The sequence below is a fragment of the Meleagris gallopavo genome, chromosome 21 (genome assembly GCF_000146605.3).
Source record: "Meleagris gallopavo isolate NT-WF06-2002-E0010 breed Aviagen turkey brand Nicholas breeding stock chromosome 21, Turkey_5.1, whole genome shotgun sequence".
Lineage (NCBI taxonomy): Eukaryota > Metazoa > Chordata > Aves > Galliformes > Phasianidae > Meleagris > Meleagris gallopavo.
In genome coordinates this window covers 7,972,315-7,993,626 of record NC_015031.2, presented here as the reverse complement: position 1 = coordinate 7,993,626, position 21,312 = coordinate 7,972,315, and the positions used below count along the sequence as shown (strand labels likewise).

Below are 21,312 nucleotides of genomic sequence, written 5' to 3'. Positions count from 1 at the left end.
AGTTCGCAATCAGTGGGTTATGAAGTTGGGAATTCCTCTGGTGTGCCAAAAGGAAATGCTGGAAGCTCCAGAAGACAGCAGCTCTATAATCTATTTTGCTGCAGAACCCCCTGAATGCTGGTTGCCAGTAGCTGTACTTCAATTATTAACCAGAGGGCATGCCAGGACACTGCCTTATCACCCAGCATCAGTACCCAGCAGGCAGCAAGCTGCTCTAGCCACAAAAGAATGAATTCCACCACGCTCATCAGGACGACCATTAATACCCATATTACTCACAGATCACGAGGCAGAAGTAGAGTGTTCTAATATTTACTCAATCTTTGAAGGCACGTTTGAAGCGCAGAAAAATACACTGTAACAGCACAATTTGAAGCAAAAACAGAGGGGCCATGTAATTGGCTCAAGCTGCAACAGTATCCCCAGAGCGAGCTCCCGCTGCCCGCTACCTTCTGCTGTACGATGCAATATTAAGCTACCCAGCATTTCAGGCTGGGAAGTATTTGGAAGCAGTGGCCTCTCCCAGCTGCTCCAAAGGCAGCTCTGACAACAACTGCAAAATAAATTCCTCGATTCCCTTTTCTGATCATCTGGGCAACTACGAGTGAACTGCCTGACCTGAACTGGAGCAAGAATTGGTTAAATTAACATTATGCACAGTTATAAAGTATAGCAAAAGAATTTCTCATGACTGTGGGGAGGCGATGGTTGTGTTTGTTGAGTTGTTGTTGTTTTTTTTTTTTTAAATAAACAAAACTACACCAAAAAGGGTCCTTCCTTTGCTCTTTTGTACAGTATTAACCTTTCTAAACTGACAAGTGAAAGGACACGCTTCAGGAGAGAAAACAGCAGACTTCTAACCTCTTCTGACAGGTAACTTTCAAGTTGGATTTGGATAAGAAATTTTATTTTATGTACTTATGCCCTTTAAATTGCCTGTCAAATTTACAAATTCAATCTTTACAGCCAGAAAATAAATTCAGTTTGATTTCACAGATTTAATATTTGTTCCAGTCACCCTGAATTTATTCACTGGCATGTGAGGTCTCCTTTGTAATTTTCCAAACAGAAGATGATTTCTTCGAGCAGCTTAGGAGCATTAATGCCATTCTTTAAGAAGCAAGCAAAGCATAACTGAGCATTTCCACATACGTAGGCGCTAGTTGGAGGAACAACAGGATACTCCTCAACATTTGAAATGAGGCTGGAGAATTTCACTGAAGTTTTTAAAAGCCTAACCAACGGCAAGTGCTAACAGGAGAAGGCAGAGCAGCCACATCATCTCCATTACAACGTATTGTCCCGTAAATAAAATACGCTGTTACTACAACCCAGGTGTGTTAGCATTGTGGAAATGCACACAACTTGTAATGCCCATCAACAATGGCATTTTGTTTTTCGAATTATAAAAAATAATAAGTCAGTATTTGCCTTGGTCTTTTCTATCCTATTGAACAAAGGGTTAACAGAAAATAAACACTGGGTTTTCTCACTTTGACGATCATGTCTCAGCAAGAGATGACAACTTACGTTGCTGAGAGTTCAGTTTTCATTATAAGTCTACGAAAGGTAAAAGGCCAGGGCACGTCATTTTAATGCAATCAGAATCTATTTCATTGTATAACTCTTACATTATCAAACATCAAATCAACGCCCGATTCAAAATGACATGTTGCATATGTGAAAAAGCCAGTCTCTCCTGCTAGCAAATATCCTAAATGTGCAGCAAACCACAGGCTAGAAGGGATTAGTTAAAATGTCAAAAGACAGCCTTTTACTTTTACCTGTTCATCCTTAAAAATATACTCTTAGCTATCAGGCATGCTTTACAGACAAATAGCTTCAGCAGGCAGCAGCAGAAGGCCCGTGGCAAGCTCTGCCATCTTGTAGCTGTCAGACAGATTAGGCTTTGATCTATCTGGGAGGTCACGGTCACATTCACATTTACTGAAGTCTAACAGCATTATACCTGCTAACCGCTCGTTCTTTTAATGCTTAATTAGTTCGACATCTTTCACTACGGAATATCAACTGAGAAACAGCAACAAAAAGTAAATGCCATGAGCAAACTTTCCTATTCAAGACTTGGAAAAATCTTTTGAGGCAATTTCTACTACTACTCCAAAGAATTTTTGAATGTTACCTTTTTTTTTTTTTAATCCAACTTAGTAAAATGAGTTTGCTTTTTTTCCAACAACTGCATTGAACGTTCTACAATTCTCATTATACTTCATTTTAAGTGCTGACAACTCAGGAAAAGAGAATAAACAAAGAACACCACCTGAAGAAACCCAGATTAATTCAAAGAATACATAAATAAGTAACAAAGTGGGTTTATCCTGCAGTTAATATGGACTGTATTTGTCAGACTATGACACGAAGCTCAGAAGAATAGAGATTGTTCCTGACCCCCAAAATAACTTGCACATGTACATGCAGAAGCCTGCAGCCTTTCAGCAGAATGCCAGTCTGACCCAGATGTATTCAAAATTAACATAACGTGGCCGTATCTAACTGCAGGATATATAAATAGCTTTCTATTACGAGCTGGTTGCTTATACAGGAAAAAAAAAAAATCAGTGGAAAAAACACAAAACCAGAAGAGGCATTTTTTCTTTCATTTCTGTAAATAGAATTCTGCTCCTTACCAACGTCTGCCCTTAGGTCAGCACCCAGCAGTGCTGTACGAGGCTAAGGAGTCAACTGCTGGAGGACAAAGGCAAATAGCCTGAGAGCTGTATGGATACAAACACACACACGTAGGCAGGGACACAAAGATACACTTGGAAACTCATACCCAAATCTCCTCAGCGTTCTCCTCCGTGGAAATGAAAAACAGAAAACGGGTATGAATATTTTCTGGCATTTCAGTAACTTCTTTATCACAGGACAAAGAGTAATGGAAATGAAGACTACTGTCTGTATCATGCAGTGAACTTCACAACATGCATTTATGTTTAACATCTAATTCCCTACCTCCTGAAAAGCAACAAAAATTCAGGTGATCACCTCATTCCCCACTTTCACCCTTTGTCTCCTAAAAAGACACAAAAATGGTTTTTAAGCAAATCTACCCTCTTAAAAACCTCATGGATCTCTCGCCCACCTGAAATAGCAATCATCAGAATTCTCCAAGAATTCTCCACTTTCCTCCTGACAAATGCCAAGTATTTGTAAAAATCATGCAAGTGCAGGAAAGTAAAAGACACAGAAACCTTTTTTTTTTCCTCTTTTACATGTGAGAACTCTTAAATGGAAGAAGCATTAAATGGTACAGCTTTTAACTTTTCCCTCCTTGCTTCAAAAGAAGAAACAACGTCTGAGAGATTTAAGACTAAATAATGCATGTACACAGACATGGGTGAGGCACAAGATTCACTTATCTAAACACAACACCTCAACTTATCAGCCCGTTATTTTAGATGAAAAATATTATAGTAGATATTATCTTCAAATGCTCCAGGCATTCCAAGTACAAACAGATTTAACATAACAGTACGAAATAAGCAAATGCTCATCACCTAAAGTTTATTAAATTAGAGTCTGTGTATTACAATTAGTTATTAAGGCCATTCTAAACAATTCACGTATCTAAGTATTACAATTGGATACGTAAATAACACACTATTCTGCTTTCACACACAATGCATTTCGAATTAAAAAAAGAAAACAAACAAAACTGCGAGCAAAGTAATACTGTATACTATGAAAAGGTTGATAGGGGCTGGAGACAGTGCTTAGTGCTGCAGCTCCATCCTGCACAAGTCTGTTTACCAGGTGAATCGCCTCTCCCGTTGCAGGGGCTTCCAATTCAAACCAACAGTTCTGAGCAGCAAAGCCACACCATGGCATATCAGTCTACTAACTGGCTAACCCTACCTTCGGGGAAGAAAGGCAGCAGCACCACTTTATGCAAAGCCGTATTTCCTCCCTTATGTGCTCACAAGTTATTTTATGACTAAATGCTTCCCATATTCTCGCTCTTAATCCCAGTGTTAAAGAGATGGGAAGCTTATGTAATGCTGCAACCTCTGAACACTTTGAGTATTGTCAACTACACCATGTGGCATCTCCGAGATCCTGGAGTTTCACGGTTTGACAAACCTTGTAGCACATTCACCCCAGGCCCATCTACTCATCTCAGTCTTGTAGGCTTGGAGGGACTGTGAACAAGTGACTTGATTAAAATCTAATGCAACCAAAACTCTGCTCTGAAGAGAAAATTCAATCCATTTCCACTGAAGCAGAAGTGAAAAAAATCAAGCAGCTTCCCCTGAGGTACAACGTTGCTGTGTACGTTCGGTGCTGCTGCGGCAGAGGTGAAGTGGTAAGTGTCAGTCATCCTTACAAATCCCCAAGGTGATAGCTTCACTTTTAAAGCTTTCAACATACTTTGACAGTGAAGTAAAAACTTAAAGGTCAATGCTACTTGCTAAGGATAAGATAAACACAAGAAAATCACTTCGGAATTTTTTATGGATCATAAAAGTAAACTATTAAAGGTAAAAGAAAAGTTTTGATTTGTGGTATTATTTATCCAAAGGCTTAACTTCCAGATATATTCAGAGATGATTTCTGTAATCTGTGGCAACATGTTGACATTAGCCTTGCACCAGTAGAAGAAAAATGCCATCCAGCAGCCTTACAAGTAAAGCTGAACTGAAACGTTACCTTGCTTAGCCACAGGAATGCTCTGTTCCACAGGATTTTGCAGCTACTCCCACAAATGGAGCCTCCACTTAAGAAAAGTGCAGATGGCTCTGACTTTCTATGACCATTCTTGTTTCAGGAAAGGTGGGAAATGAAAGACTTCTGTGATATCTTCCTGCTGATATAAGCAGCTGCTACACCATCACCTATTTACTGCATTGCCTGTGAAGTGTTACAAGGCAAAACAAGACCTCACCTCTAGCAAAACTTTGTTGAAATGAGACAAAAATAATCTCAAGGAAAAAGCTTATTTTAATATACACTTCCACATACATATTTGGAAATGGAAGTAGCTCTATATCCTGACCTTTTCCTTTGGGGAGAAGAAGAAAAGTGATGGAGGCGCACAATATCCAGAGCCAGCCACCTTGTGAATGTGTGACTCAGCTCATTGCCTTACTCCTTCATAAACAACATCAGAACAGATTGAAATATTTACAGTGTAGTGTTGCAAGATGGTACCAGAGTTGGCTGATTTTTTTATTATTATTATTATTATTTTTTTTAACATAATTTGGAAGTAGGTTGCTCCAGTAAGTGTATAGATTTAACACTTAAAGGCTTACTACATAATATTGCACATTCCAATGCTCCATTTCTTCCTTACATACTTCTTGTTTTAAGAAGCTACTTTACAATTAAAGCATAAAATAAAATTGAATATGAAGTGTGGCATGGAAGAAAGAAATGTAAGTGTACACATACAAGAATGAACATACATTGCACTTTTACCCTACTCAGTATGTTCCTCTTAGAGGACATTCAATAAATAAAATACTACAACACATGGCTTTCCTATGAAAGTTCCATTCATTTATCTCTGCTCCTTACTTTATATTTTTTCCCCTCAGTAATGGAGTGAAGGAGGAAGTAAATACAGATCAAGTTTAGAAAACCATTAAGACAGATGATCACACACAAAATAAGACCACTTTCTACAATCATTTAAATCACACTGATGTCAGGTCATCTGCAAATGATATCTCACACATTTTAGGCTTTTACGACATCAGATTTGACAGGAAAGATGAGGCAAAGTTTCTCAGAAACATCTGAAATGATACAAATACAACAATTTTTTTGATCCCTCCAGAAGAGAAAGAAACTTCAGCCCTTACAGCTGCTTGAGGTTGCACCTAAACCTAGAAAATTGTAATTGAAATTGTGTTGCTTCACATTCTACAAAATACATCGCTGGAAACAGTAAAGAAAAAATGTGCTGTCATAGTTCATAATCACAGTATGGCAGTGATGGGAAATACTTCTCATTAACAGCAAACTCAGCTACAGTTCTTGAGTCGTGTCATTGCACAGGAAGACCAGCCTTATCAAGTTTATTTCTTTTGCACATCTATTGCTGCTAAAGGGTTTGACTGTGTTTTCCTCTCCATTTTGCCAAGTTCTCTTTGCTGTTATGTGATTATGTACACTCTACTGTACTACGATCAAAAGCATCTGGAAAGGTGGAAGTGAAGAAATGCTCTCTGGGAAAGTTAGCTTAATGCTTGCACTTCAGAGCCGCCCATTATCAACATTTCATAGCGAGTTCCTTTATTTTCAGGTCCCCAGGGTAAAAGTAGTAAATTATGACTTGAACTAAACAAGTCACACTTGGCTCCAAAATCAGATTTTCCTACCTCTAGTTTCAGGTCCCAGAGGTGGGCAGAGGAAATCCTGGTCACAGCCAAAGAAGTCATTTTTGGCTCTGAAATACATTTTCCTGCTTCACAAGAGCCAAACCCCACCATTGAGAGCACCGTAGCTTTAAGCAATACTTCAACATTTCTTTTATATATTTTGCTTTAGCAATCTGATTCCTCAGCAATATGAAACCATTTTCAATCATACAGAATTACAGGTTTGGTCTCCCTTTCTTAACACAGTATTGTTATTATGAAGTACACTTATGAAACCTAATCATTGCCTTCTTCCTAACACTGACAAAGAGCTTTAGACTCTTCTCTTTGTGACAGCGAGTAATGTAAGTTATCACGTGCTTAAAAGTCTTAAGTGAAGCAACTGGAAAAGAAACAAAATCACATTCCTTAAAGGTCCTACACAAAATAATGCAACCTACAAAAGCATACAGTTACTGAAGGAGACCAAACGCTCTCCTTTTAACACCTGAACTTGCAGCATATATTTACAACACACATATGGAGAACATAATATTGGATATTTTACATCATATTTGGTGATGAGTTTCTTGTCCAAGAGTGATGTCTGGATCCAAAATGCTACAATTCAAAATATATAACAGGAATTAATAAATAGTATGTTAGCATCAGATAACATGTATGTAGGATTACGCATCTTTTTCTGCCGCATTATTTATGTTCTCTAATATTACCATTCACTGGAATTAGCATCAAGTTACAAACCATAAAATATGTTTAGAAAGCAGGTTGATCACAGACAAGTAATATTAGTGGAGATGAGCCAACATCAAGCTGCCAAAATAAAATATCAGTCTCCAAAGGCACAATTCAATAAACCCTTATGACTGTGCATAGTCCTAGTAGTATTAAAGGGATTACTCACACAAGTAAGAGCTATGTGCAGGAGTAAGACGTTATGGAGCTGAGTCTTAAGAGGATATTTACTAGACTTCTACTAGCCCAAAAAGCAGACAAGCAAGTGTGGTTTTATGTAGAGAAAGCACTTTTTTGTTATTTACCCCAATTCCAGAAGTATCCCATGAATTTTCCTAGGGAACTGTTAACCACTTGCATTTCCTATTTATAAAGGGATATAATTACTAATAATCTTACCAGTTTCTTAAGTACATCTACCAAGCATCAGTTGCTTTGTAAAACAATAGATGCAACTGTTTCCACAGGTGTTAGACCTACTTAGCTCTAACTTGACTTGCATCACTGTGTTTAGAATTATCTCCTCAGAATTTAAGCACCATACTAATCTTCAAAGCTGGAAGTTTTAAATTTTTCAGTATTTAGCCTATCTTCTGATTTAGCTAGCCACGTATATCATAAGAGCAATCATCTTAACTATCCTATGAACTCTGAACCATTTCATTTGGGAAACTCACATTTCCTAAAATCCTACAAAAAGAAAAGAAACAAAACAGCATCCTCTAATATTTTAAAATCTGGATTCTTCTAATCCCAGGAGAAAAAGGATTTCAAATTGTACATTCAGCGAAGATCAAACACCCTAAAAGAAAGTCACTCACTTGTACCTGCAAGAGAGAATTCCTGTATTCTTACTATGACAAACACAACTACTCTGCCTTGAAAACAATACTGAATAGGAAAATGTATTTTAATGAAATACTGCAATTATCCTTCATGATAATTGTTATAAATTATTTCCACTGTTTAAAGCAAGTATTTGAACATCAATTTTCTCTTTAAAACCCTAATCCTTTGAAACTGAGATGGGAATAAAATCTAATTTTAATAAGTATGGAAAACAAAGCTGCACCACTAACAGCAATCAGATATCACATTAGTTTTACATAAAATTTACTTTTCTTTTAAGTGATGTAGCACGTACTTTTTTATGCCATTTTTATTACATTTGTTCCACTCCATTGTGGGAAACAGCACTACAGCTTTAGCATGTTTTCTGTGTAGCCTTCCTTATCCAGCTGACTACATGAGCTTAAGTGGTAAAAGAAGCACGCAGTAATCCAGAACTTCTGAGGTATCCACTAAACAAAAGCCTTGGACCAAACAGAGCATTATTCAACTTGCAGGGAAGTACTGCTAGTTGGAGATCACTTTGAATCCAAACTGGTGAGCAGAAGACACATTCACAGTAAGAGAATTTCCCCTAGCACCATTCTAGCAGCATTACCACACACCAGCCAGCTCCTCGGATCTGATGCTAAGAGACCAGTGCGTGCCCTTCTCTCATTTAGAATTGATCAGTGCAGTGCTTTGTGCATTACTGTATCTAAATATACGCATACAAACCTTTAGCTGTGTGCAATTTGGCAGCTACTGTTTCTATCCTTACTTAACAATTTAGAGGTTTTCTTCAGTCTGATTAAAAAAAAAATAGATAAATCTAACATTCGTATTTTGGAACTGTTATTAGTAATGAGGTGCACTGCCCAAATTCTACTATAATACATATTTAGTCGTATCCAAAAGAAAATCAAAAGCAGTATTTTTAACCTTAAAGATAATCCATTGTGTGCATAATTTACCATAGACACATACTTTTCAATTCAATTTTGTATAATTTAGAATACAAAAATATTGACATTCTGGAAATCATTTATAGCAAAATGTAACAATTCCAGCTCTACTACAGACCAAGTGTTTCCAAAATATCATTTCAGAGAACACTTCTAAAACAAAGCATTTCTAACTCTAGAAACTGTGATGAATTTTCTTTGAATGTACATGTTTTTATAGTAAAGGACAGGGTATTATGTTTTAGTAGAAGAAAAATGTTATGGCTGAATAAGCACCTCAAGAAAGTTATGCAAACATTGAGAGAACACCACACCAGGCAGCCACTGCTAACATAACCCTACTAGTCCTCATAGGATGTGGGTTTTTCCTACCAAGGCTTTAACTAGGCACATGCTGTAGACAACAAAGAAGTCTTTGGCTGTTCACTTAAGCTCAGAACACATCTCTAAAACCAAAGCTGAGGCAGCTTGAGCTTTCAAGTGTAGACCTATGGTTTTCTTGTTTGATTTGGCATTATTAATAACAAGAATCCAGCTGTTTCTGATATTTATTCTGTAATACTTGTTTCTTAGTTTCACAAAGAAGTCTAAAAATGCTCTAAAAGGTACACAAAAAGACAGAGACAGCGGGCATCATACTGAGAAGTGCCAGCCGTGAAGCATCGTGCACTTAGCTTATTTTTAGTGATCTTCCATATGAGTTAATAATACATACTCCTTTCATTAAGTAGAAAGAAAGTCTAGAAAAATACTTTTCCATATTCATTGGCTTTCTTTTCCTTAATAAAAGCCTGGTCTCAGCTAGAAACTGCCTGCTCTCATGGAACATTATCTAACTACAAGGCGAGCTCTGCTGAAGTCAAAAGAAAGGAAGTGTTGATGTGGGCAATTACACAGCAACGGAAAAGCAACAGGATGTTACTTTGGCCACCTGCTGAATAATACAAATAGTCTCAGATTTCTTTAATTGGAGACACATCAGGCAAAAAAAAGAGCACTTTAACAGTATAAAAGCCTTCACTAGCAATGTCAAAGGAATCTATGGTATTTTTACCTAGCGTGATATACTTGTATTTAGAATTATAGAAATGGGTCAACAAAACATGCTGAGCTGTTCCTCCTTTTAACTGAGTAGAAAGTAATAAAGCATTCAAATAAGACTGGAGTCCAAAGGTAAACATTTCCAACAAATGTTGTGCATATTTCATATTTCAAACAGGATATAAAAAGTAACATACAACTCTTTCAATTAGATATCCATATCCTACCTGAAGGTCTTTCACATTTGGGAACGGAATACCTATGGTTATAACTGCTCGAGCATTCTCATCACAGAAATCCAAGCCTTCACTAACTTTTCCTCTGCACACAGCTATTAGAAGTGCTCCATCTTGAAGAAGCCAAAGAGGGATATGCATTATTCCGAGGTGTAAAGTAAACATCAAAAGAAAGTTTCAGCAATATCTTTAAAAGTTCAACATAATATAGCGTAATACATTGTGTATCTGTCTGGAAAAGGTGAGGGAATTTAAATTTAGAAGTGTATTTTATTAGAAAAATGAGATCAACTGTATTTCCATTGATAAAATTGTGATTTTTAATACAAATAGTAAAGTAATTTCCATTATATGAGACAGTGGTACTTAATTATGCATGAACCATATGCATTTACTGCAGTGTTTCAAATTTAAAACTTTCAGTTCTGCATTCCAAAAAACTACGTTATCATTGACATGCTATCATCCTTTATTCTTTATACTATCATTTGGGTATTTTGAAAAGAAATCCTACAGTAGCTGTAATATAAGACGAGAAATCAAAGCTGTGCAATGTATGGTAAAAGTGATTCTTTGAGAAGCCAGTCTGCACCCTGCTGGACGCACAACCACACATTCCTACACAGTTCACTGCCTCTTGGATACCACTATCAGGATTGTGCATCATTCTGTGTGTCCCTTTCTCTGCATGCAACAATGAAAACAGCTCTTAATCTTCCTCATTTATAACAATAATTTATTAAGATAAAGCTAACTTAAGTATTTAACCATATCTTATAATTGTTAAGAATATCTTTTTTTTTTTTTGAACTTGAAAAGACAGTGTAATTATTGTCTACACAAAGTACCTTTTCCTCCTTTAAATTTTATTGCATCGTAGTATATTTTCAGCAGTTCATCGAAGTCACTTTTTGCTCCTCCTTGAGGCTCTGCAATGACTGTCTTAACAAGCTCCAGGTTTCTCCACAAGCCAGTGTGCATCCAGCGATCTTTCAATTTGTCCAACAGCTGAAAAGAGAAAAATCCAGAAGAGCTGAAATAAATTGTCAGTTCCTCAAACTGTTCCAATAAAGTACAAACACTTACTGTAGTGCAACTGTATTATTCAGTTTTTGCATTTATGAAAACAAATTCCACAGCTATGCAATACTGGTACTGAAGTCAGTATTTATCAACAGCCTCCTCTGCTTCAAGGCCCATCAGTTCTGTTATAGCTACCAGATTCTGAGCTGCACTATTTTGCTCCAAATCAGCACACAGTCAAATCTTGTAAGCTTGTTCTATATATACTGTGAGCATAATAAAAATGTGTTGCATTACATAAAACTAAATCTAGAAGTATCACAGAAACTGAATTCAAGGGGGGAAGGGGTCAATTTTACAATTACCTGCCATTGTGTCTCTTTCCCATCAGTTTCTAGACTGAATATTATGAAGTTAGGGAGCAAAAGTCATTCCTTCACCTAATATATTTGTTTGATAGTGCACAGCACTTCCTTCAGACCAAAGAAATGCAACCAATACATTTCAGCACGAGCTGAGCTGATCCGGTTCAGTGGACAGAAGATAAATACTTGCTCTCACTCATCATAGCGTTCAGCGTGCCACCACCAACTGCTGCGCAGCAGAGCTGCTACGCTCTGCAGGTATAGAAGATTTTAAACTAACAAATTCCATAATATGGGTTACACTCCTAATTCATACTTCCCTCAGTTCTACTCATTGAAGACTTGCTCACTATTTTGCTCTAGCCTGTATAAAGTGCTCCATCTGGAACCAGCACCAGTCCCAGCCCAGTGCTCAAGAGCTGCAGCATCCCTTGGTTCTTAGCCCCACTCGCCTCTTTAATGCACTCCAGAAAAAAAAAAAAAAAAAAAAAAGCAAAAAAACCAACCCTGTATGCTTGCAAAATTCATTTGTTAATAGAAGAAGAATATATTAAAAACATATTTCACGTTCTTAACACTAGATCTGAATTTATTCTCCGCTATTAAATACTTGAGTTGATCCCTTTTGAGGTACATCCAGATCAGAGGGGACAAATAGTACGTTGTTTTCAGTAGGATGACTAGCTTTATTCAAGCTCCTATTCAGGAAATCCTGATTACCTTCTGGTGTTGGGACACCGTCCTCAAAGAAGCACAGAAAGACCAAATGATGAACAGTACTAACACTTCCTATGCGTACCTGTCCCTGTGTTCATCCACTTCTCTGCCAGCTCGGTCATTTCCTGGCAGTGTCCTATCTGTAATCTCTTTTTGTAGAAAGGGTTATATTACCAGCAAGTAATGAAGTGCATCTGGCCATCCACAGCCTGGCACTAAGTCCTCAGTTCTTGGACATGATGTGAAGATAATTCTGGTAAAGAAGAGAACTGTACAAATGAGGCACCTAAGTACATCCACTTAAGGTGTATTAGAGCTGCCACTGACTGTAATATTATCAGCTTTTCAGATTTCATTCTTCCTTCTGCAAAGTAATATCTGCCCAGGCACCTACTTGATGGGCTGTGCTAAATCCACTTCTGCCTTCTCTCTGCCACGTCTGACAAAAGGAAGCTGGGGAGATACTACAGACAGGATGCACTTGGGTATAACTGAACTTGAACTTTACATCCTTAAAGCTATTCAGGTTCTGGGGATCATTTGCCCCAGCCTTCTCCTGCTCCTATCATCTCAGCTACCAGGTATTTTTCGCAAACACAGCCGTATAAAGCATCCTTAGCAGAAAAATCATTTCTTAATTTAAGTGAATCAAAGCCTTAGAAAGGACAAGATTCCTTACCAGAAGTACTTAACACCCCTCAGCTCCACTGGATTTCTCCCATACTTGAAAGCAGCATAACTTCTATGCATCACCAAAAAGATGACACTAGAAAAAACCTCCCTCCAAATTCTTAAGAAAATATCTTTTCTCCTTGGTGTTGGCCCCTCCAGGCACACATCTATTAGACCATACGAGGTTCAAGTTTTAATCAACAGCATCATCATCACAGAAAATCTACAGTTTTTGATGGAAGTTATTACCTCTTCTATTTAATGGCACTTCCAGGATATGAAAACTTTCCTGTGCACAGAAAACTATGCACAAGCACATACAGTACCTCGGCTATTGCCACAGGCACTAAAACAACCAGAATTATGGACATGACTGCGTACAAATAAATAAAATATAAAACATGTACATGGCTCGTAAGAGCTATAAATCGAAGGCAAGATTCTCATAAAAAATTATTTCACTTCAGATTGGAAAAGTGTAAATGGGAGCAAGATATAATGCCAGGAATCACAAGGAGCAGCCATTAATGCCCACAGTCAGTCACTTTTTCAACCCAAGGGAATAATAGCTTCTGCAGTGGAAGGCAATCTGCGTATATTTTATTAAATCCCCTAAAAATGGATTCTCAAATGGTTTATTAACAAACGCTCTTCTTCCAGAAGAGCAGAAAATCTTGTTAGAAAGAATCTGTCATCTTTCTCATGCACTGAAGGATGTTTACTTTGATAGCTTTTTCCTTGTTTTCCTTTCTGCAACTTAAAGACACCTGTAAGCTATGGCCCACAGAACTTCTGAGCTCAGTATTTAGATTTACCATTCATCTTTGTCAGCGTTCTCTTTTCGAGGTTGCTTTTGAAGCACTCTTGAAGTTTAGGAATGGAGGAAAAGGTTTTTTTTAACGTCTCTTGCCATTGTGTTGTGCTCCTATGCTAAATCCTCTCATCCTGTGTCCATGAAGGAAAAGCTTTGCCCCTTTCCATTTGCTGTTTTGTTTTATTCGATGCCAAAAATTGCATTAGGGGTTTCCCATGTCATGAAGCGAGACCAAAGATTTGTTTAATGCGTTTTACCCTGAGGCAAGTTCACTGTAATTTCCAGCATCTTAAAGAAGCCAAGAAGTTAACTTGCAGCACTCACACTGCTGCACTGTAATTTGGGAATGCACTTTTTTTTGCATCACTCAGTAGCACCTGATGGTGACTGTTATAGCAGCAAATACCTGTGATGAGGAAGGGTCTCATGGCACACACAATAACACAGTGAGTTACATATTCTGATCTACAGCTCCGGAACTCACCCCACTACAAGCACCTGTTACTACATTTCTTTATATAGATTATTCCTGCATTGGTTCAGATCACGGATGGATTGTACCTTGCTAATAGCTTAAAAAGGGAACACAGAAATAATCCGGCCATCAGAAGTGCTTGGGAAAGCTATGGAACACTTAAAAATAAGAGGATGATCAAGAGCAATACAGAAAAGGATAACAAAACCATCATGACCCAAGTAGCAGTTGATATACTAAACTAGCTAATAAAACCTAAGTTTATCAACTATTAACATAATAACTGACGGTTACAGCTGCAGTGCATATTCTTGTGCATCTCTAAAAGCACATGCTATCTTGTTACCCATACATTTATGTAACAACTGAACAAAAGGTATTTCCAGGGACACAAAATTTCCACAAATCTCTTGTAACCCTCTTCAATCTGGCATTAAACACCAAAAAAGCACTTCTCCCAAACTTCAGCATTTTCATCTCGTTGGTATGCGATTCATTTTTATGATAACATGTTTGTTTTCAACTGTTAAGATACTTAACATTTTCTTTGTTATCTGGATACAAAGGGTAGCTGAGGAGAAAAAGGAAGCAGACATTAGGTTTTTCTTAATAAAAATCACAGTATTGGCACCATTGTTAGTGCAAAAAGTCAGAGATCCTCAAGGGACTAACATTGATCTAAAAGCCTTTTCCCATGCAGAACTCTTCATGTGTTTGCTACTAGAATTTTCTTTTTGAATAAGCACTGCTTCAAATCAAAGTGTGCCTCCAGTGGGCTGGAAACGTGTTTGAAGGGTCAAATAGAAGTTCTACACACAGTCAGCACAAAACTTCTGAAAGGGAAAGCAGACATCTCCAGCTAGCCCTGAAGCTGAGCAACAGAAGTCCATCACTTGCTTCGCTCTGGTCGAACCAAGAGGGCTTAGGACTAAGTGGGAGATCACTTGCAGAAAACAGGGTTAGCATTCAATCCACCAACATGGGCAAGTGACACACAAAGATGTGGAGTTGCTATAATGAGGAATATTTGCATCATCTTTTGAGCATTACTTCATTAAGGCACTTGTTACTTTGCAGTACCAAAAATTAAGAAATTGCATCAAAATGAAACACAGTTTTCTCATCTTATTACAAAACACTTCCCACTATTTGGGCTGTCTGCAGGTAAACAACACAGGCTGTTTTATACACCACCAGATAACTCACACTGCATTCGCATCAGCTGCATCCTCTTCCTGCCAGTGGCAAAAAATTTATATATATATATAATATATATATTATATATAAAATCTATAGACTGACAGATCCTTCTGCAAATTTAAGCTATTACAAGAAAGATCATCATATTTTCCACAAAAGTAGTCCTCTGAAGATCCCAAGGCACAGATGTTTTTATAATGTATCTAATTCCATAGGCATTGCATTACCTTTAATAAGCTCTCAGGACGAGGCACAGCTTGCTGAATCAACTGCTTAACTGCAGCTCTAACTTTTTCTTCAAACCACTCTCCTCCTGCTCTGAAAGCTCTCTATTCAGCACGATGGCTAATTACCTGGTCAAATGTTCTTCTACTATTTTGAAAGAATAAAGCTATTTCCATATTAGTGATAATCCCAAAATAAGGGCAGTAAATGAATGCATTTAATACGTTGCTTAAACACGAGTGGCCTCAAATTCATGTCATTTCAAAGGAGACTTGGAGGCCATCCTTTGCCAGACTCCCCCCTTTCTCAACATCACTCACATGCGGGTATTACAAGCTTCTACTAAAAATACTTCTTTAAGAACTCAAGACATTCTGGAAATGTATAGAGTTGGCAGAATTTATTCCAAAGTTCTCTGAATGTCAAAGAACCTCCAGGACCTATTAGAAGCCTTCAGGTTGGGGAAAATGACTGTTTACCAAGTCATTGTGGTGGCACAGGAACAGTAATTTCATTCTATTTCTGTGTTTAAAAGAAAAAAAGCCATTTGAGGTTAAAAGTGAATACAAAGGAAACAGAGTAATGAAATGGGAATGGAGGACTGAAGGGACAAGAGACAGCCAACTGCCTGGAAGGGTTTGGGTGAAAGGAATGAGCTGAAATTCCTTCCAGAAACAAGAAAGAAAACATTTGGATGAACTGATCGAGAAACTCCGATCAGCATTATTCCAAACGAATTCAGAAAAGGTACTCCAAAACTACTAATAGTGAGTGCTCTAAAAAGCAGAACATCCTTTAAATAAAAAAGAAAAGAAGAAAAAAAGGACACGTATGAAAACAATCAAACCCAGTGTTTAGGAATATCATCAAAAAATCTTAAAAGTTTACAAAAGGGTTTTAAGAGTCTGCACCTCTCAGCCACAAGTCATCTCCTACACTGTCTCAGCTAATCCATACTTCATCTTTTTACCTTTTTCTTTTCAGACTGTGATTTTTCAACTGCGATTTTACTCTTAATCACATCCATCACCAAAACAGAAAAAACCCAACTCCGCATGACACCCAGTCACTTGCACTGCACAAGGCTGAGGCTACACCAGCCAAGAATAACGCGGCCCATTGAATTATTCAAGCAGTTGTTCGCACTCAATTAGATTTTCATGAAAGGTTAAGCAAGAGACTGATTCATGGAAATCTCTTCATGTTTATGGAACGTAGCTAACACAATACAAAGAGGTCTTTAAAATTCATTCTTTTGAATGACTAAGCTGATACAAAATAATAACTTATCTATTCACATGCAAAAAAAAAAAAAGTATTTTAAGTTTCAAATTGAAGGAAAGCAATAAAATATCTGTGCCCCAAATATTTCACTTGTCAAGTAAAATCTGCTTTCAGAATAGAACATCAATTCACCACTGTTAACAGGTAACTGGAGAAAAATACCAAATGCACATATAAATGCATATGAAGAGGTACTGCTTTCTTTACGTGCCAAAAGTAAACTTATTTAATATAGAATTCTAATGGAAACAGGCCACACAAAGATGCTATTCTTGCTCAAGATTCTTGCTGTGCCTCCTTTCTACTACACATTTCCCCAGCTATTTATTATCATTGTGAGGCTACAAGCAGCAATGAAGAGAAGTGTTGCTTTTAATCAGCCTTCCTTTACAGAATACTAATTCCAGATCAATTTCTATCTCAAAGCGTCATAGAATCTCTGTAATGAAACACTCCATAACTGTAAAAAAACTGAAAATATGAACAAATGTTATCAAGCATTTTTCTCCTGCCAGGAAAAAGAGCATTGTGCTTAAACCCAAAAATTAAACCAGGAAACATAATATGTTTAGAAACTTGAATTCCTTTGTTTTAAGGAACACAAAGCCTAGGCAACACAGAGAGGAACTTTAATGTGGAAAGAGCTTAGAAAAGTCCTGAAATCAAAAGGATTGCAAAGGAACGAGATCTGAATGTATACTTTCCTTAAGAAGCACAACTTCTTAAGGAAAACACGTTACACACTTTTTTCAGAGCCTCTCCTTTTCAGCTGATAAAGATTTTCTAATGTGAATTTTACCACTAACCCTACCCACTTATTGCAGCAAAATGCAAATCAAGTGCATAAAACAGGACTGCATCTATTTAAAGCAAAAGGAGTTAGAAGGAAAGTGACTTCTCAAATTCAAGCCTTGCACCGACTGCCTTGATTCCAAAATTCAAACCACTGAAGTTGATCAGTACTGAGTAGGTTAACCTCTTCTCCATGAAAAGTCCATTTCAGCACAAAGACCCCAGCAGGATGGAGGCAGAACACAGGAAGCTGAAAAGAGACTTTGACCCAAATCTCACACTTATTCTGACATTTTGCATTCCTTCCCTGAGTTATGATGAAAGATCACGCAGGCTGAGTTTTCTAATCAGCAGCTCTGTGTCATACGCATCTCCCGGGAGAAAACTGTCCTCAATAGCAAATCTATATTGCTATCGTGTCATCTATTTTAAGAAATTTTTCAGTTAAGCCTGATCCATCTATCTTTCCAACAGAAAGTCAGCTTGAAGAGTAAAACCTCATAGGTGTCTATGATTTCCAAGAACTGGTGCAGAAAATGTGTTGTCTGAAGTTTAGAAGTACCACGCTTACTGCCCCAAGCACAATTTTATAAATCATCAGAGGAAAAAGCAAACATTCAGGACCAAGTCTCATGTGCTGAGAGAGGAAACATGGGGTAAAAGCTGTGCTAGGCCAGGCAGGCTGGCAGGCATGGGGAGGGAGGGAGGGGAAGGAAAAAAAAAAACAAACAAAAAAAACAGATAAAAGCTGCTGTGCAACTCAACTACATAATTAAACTAAACCCTGAACATGGTGAAAAACTCTGTATTAAGAACAAGATTCTGATCACCATGTGCTCACTCCAGCACAATAAAAGGTGAATAATTCATAATCATATTTGAAGGAAAAGTATGCATCACTCAACCTGGGGGAAACACAGGGGATTTCACTGGTATGATTTTTCTTTAGGGACAATGACAAAGTGCCGCTCACCAGCAGGAAACTGAAGCACTGAACTGTGTTCCATGTGCCATAAATCAACACTGCAGCCTACAGGATGTCTCTCTGGTACCAACATACCATCAATTTTTCAATAACCTCCTTAAATAATGGAATATGTGAACGGCGACAACAGTAATGAAAAATGAAATGTTTTGCACGCCAAAGATTCTAGAATAACATGGTTAATATGTTACTTCTACAGTTAAAGAAGGTGGGTTTTTTTCCTAAATACATAAAATCTTTTTCCAAAACATAACAACTTGTTTTACCACAAAGCAATTTGGAGGCTTTGAGCTCTGTCACAGCTGTTTCAAACCAACCTGGTTCAAAATGGTTTTGTTTCCTGCGGTTTTAAAATTAACCAAGACAACAGCTTTCTGTGTTACAAGAATTGCTCGTACATCCACCCTAGGCTATTGCTACACTTCCCAATGAAAAAACAATCCTTCATGCACAGAAAACTCTGCACATAAAGGAACTGTTTAGGATCCTGGTTCTGAATCAAACAAAATATGAACGGTTCATTAATGAGGTCAGCATCTTGAATTGCTCTTCTCTCCTTCACCAGCCCCAAATCATGCTCAGTCATCCCTGACCTCTTTTCCCCATCCCGAGGAGGAGGAAGGGATGAGTGTGGCTCAGCAGCAGCGAGGCGTGGGGCCACGAGGGAGAACCAACCTGAAAAAAGGAGTTAGGTCATTTTTCCCTCATTAGGCAGCAAATCATGGCATGCAAAAGGACTCGGATAATTTCTCAGCAACAACCATGCAACGTATGCACAGAGCTCAGCTCTGAATTGGTGATTATGGAAAAAAAATTAAGGAATGATTTCGAACAGGGAACCACATCAGCTCTGATTCTCAGAGACATCTGAAACCTCTCCTCTGGGAGCGGACCACGTCCTGACAGATCTGTGCAATCCCAGATCTAAGTGAAAGAACGAAGCAAATGTTAGAACACAAAGATGCAGAGTGACAGAATTTTCTGTAGTCATGGCAATAAAGAATTACTTTCAGAAGCTATGCAATGACTTTAGCAAAAGTTTTAAACAATATACCACAGTTAAGTAAGTAGATAATATTTGATAACAATCGAGAGATAAGGTAGGGTTCCTTAGACAGAAGAGCAGAGGTTCCTCACAAATGTTTTTCCCCAGTTGGAAACTAAATCTTGGTTTTCTAAGATACGATTTCATGAGCAGTTGCAGGTTGCAATGGTATAGAACAGCATTAATGGCAATGTAACCTATGCAAGGTGCAGCCTCTTAAAAAAACGTTTATGTATATTGTTCCTTATTAATAAGTACTTCTCTCCAGCCCACTTTCTCAAAGAAAAAAGAATTCTGAGTGTAATTGTTGTTTATTGTTTGGACTTCATCATTCACAAACTGGGTACAGTCACTCCTTGACTGCCTAAAATCATTTCCAATGTAATTACTGCTTAACAAGTAGGAAAAAGTATGGTAGGAAAAAGACTTATTACAATAGAAATGAGAGTACATGTTAACTAGATACAACAGTTCAGCTTGCAGCACTATGACAAGTCAGAGCTCAAAAGTGAGAAACAGTAATAGATTTTCTGTTTATTTTCCTGATGCTGTATGCTAAGGGTATTTAAACTAACAGAGCAATAAAATATTAAACCGCACTGCTCTCGGGGTGTGAAATTCACAAGGAAAGCACTCATCCACCAACACAGCATATAATTTTTTAATGCATTATTCCCAATAATCTGCCGCAGGCTGTCACTGCAGATTCTATTCTCTATCAGATGCAATCAGAAAGTCTATCTGCACTATGTAAAAAGCAAGTGCCAGAGGGCATTTCATAATTTCAAGTCTCTTGCAATACTGATTTCCACAACCCAGAAGTTACCTCCCAAGCTTGTATTCATATTCTGCTTACATCTATTTGATATTTATTGTGTACTTCTCTGGGGAGGAGATAGTACAGAAATGCTCAATGAAGAACTGAGGGCATCTCATCCTCACTTCTCACAGAAAGCAGCAGCTGTTTGGACAACTTTGTAGCCAAAATGGCCCTATTGCTATTTTCCAACAGGATTACGTGAGAACTTTGTTAGCCAGTTCAATTTCCCTCCTCCTCAGGCAGAATTATTTGGCTTACAGATTGAAAATGCTATGAAGTTTCAGACTCAGAATATAACGAGTCACTCAGATTCTGGAAACCAAGAAGAACTGGAGAGTGGAGACCCATTTATTCTACAGCTCAAACTTCACTGCTCCTTTAATCTAGTCCTGGAATTCTCACTCCTTCGTGTAAGTGAAGTCAAAACATCTCATTTCTTTCATATCACTTCACCCAAATTCCCACTCACCCAGAATATCCATCTGAGTAACTCTCCACTTAAGACACAGTCTGAGATTACAGCGCTACAGTTTCTAACAACTTTATTATGGACCATACTTCATAAAATTATCACACCTTCCAAATAAGCACCTTCACAGATACTCATATTAAAGTCAACCTTTGAAAAAGGTAAGTTAAATAAAAAGCACAGGACACTGTTCCATCTCCAAGGCTGAGCTCTAGCTGTAAAATGGGTGACCATGCTCACAGCCTACATGAGCTCTTCCCTTGAGTCATCTCTG

At 37.8% G+C, this 21,312-nt stretch overlaps 1 protein-coding gene across 3 annotated transcripts in view; it reads right to left on the bottom strand.

The window, feature by feature from the left end:
* BRIP1 (BRCA1 interacting protein C-terminal helicase 1) overlaps positions 1-21,312 on the bottom strand; it is a 105,046-nt gene that overhangs the window by 61,495 nt on the left and 22,239 nt on the right. For all 3 annotated transcript variants that reach the window (XM_031556457.1, XM_019621999.2, XM_031556458.1), the window contains exons 15-16: positions 11,001-11,160; positions 10,144-10,265 (exon numbers count right to left, since the gene is read on the bottom strand). In XM_031556457.1, the coding sequence (XP_031412317.1) occupies positions 10,144-10,265; positions 11,001-11,160 (282 nt within the window). The remainder of the gene's footprint in view (positions 1-10,143; positions 10,266-11,000; positions 11,161-21,312) is intronic.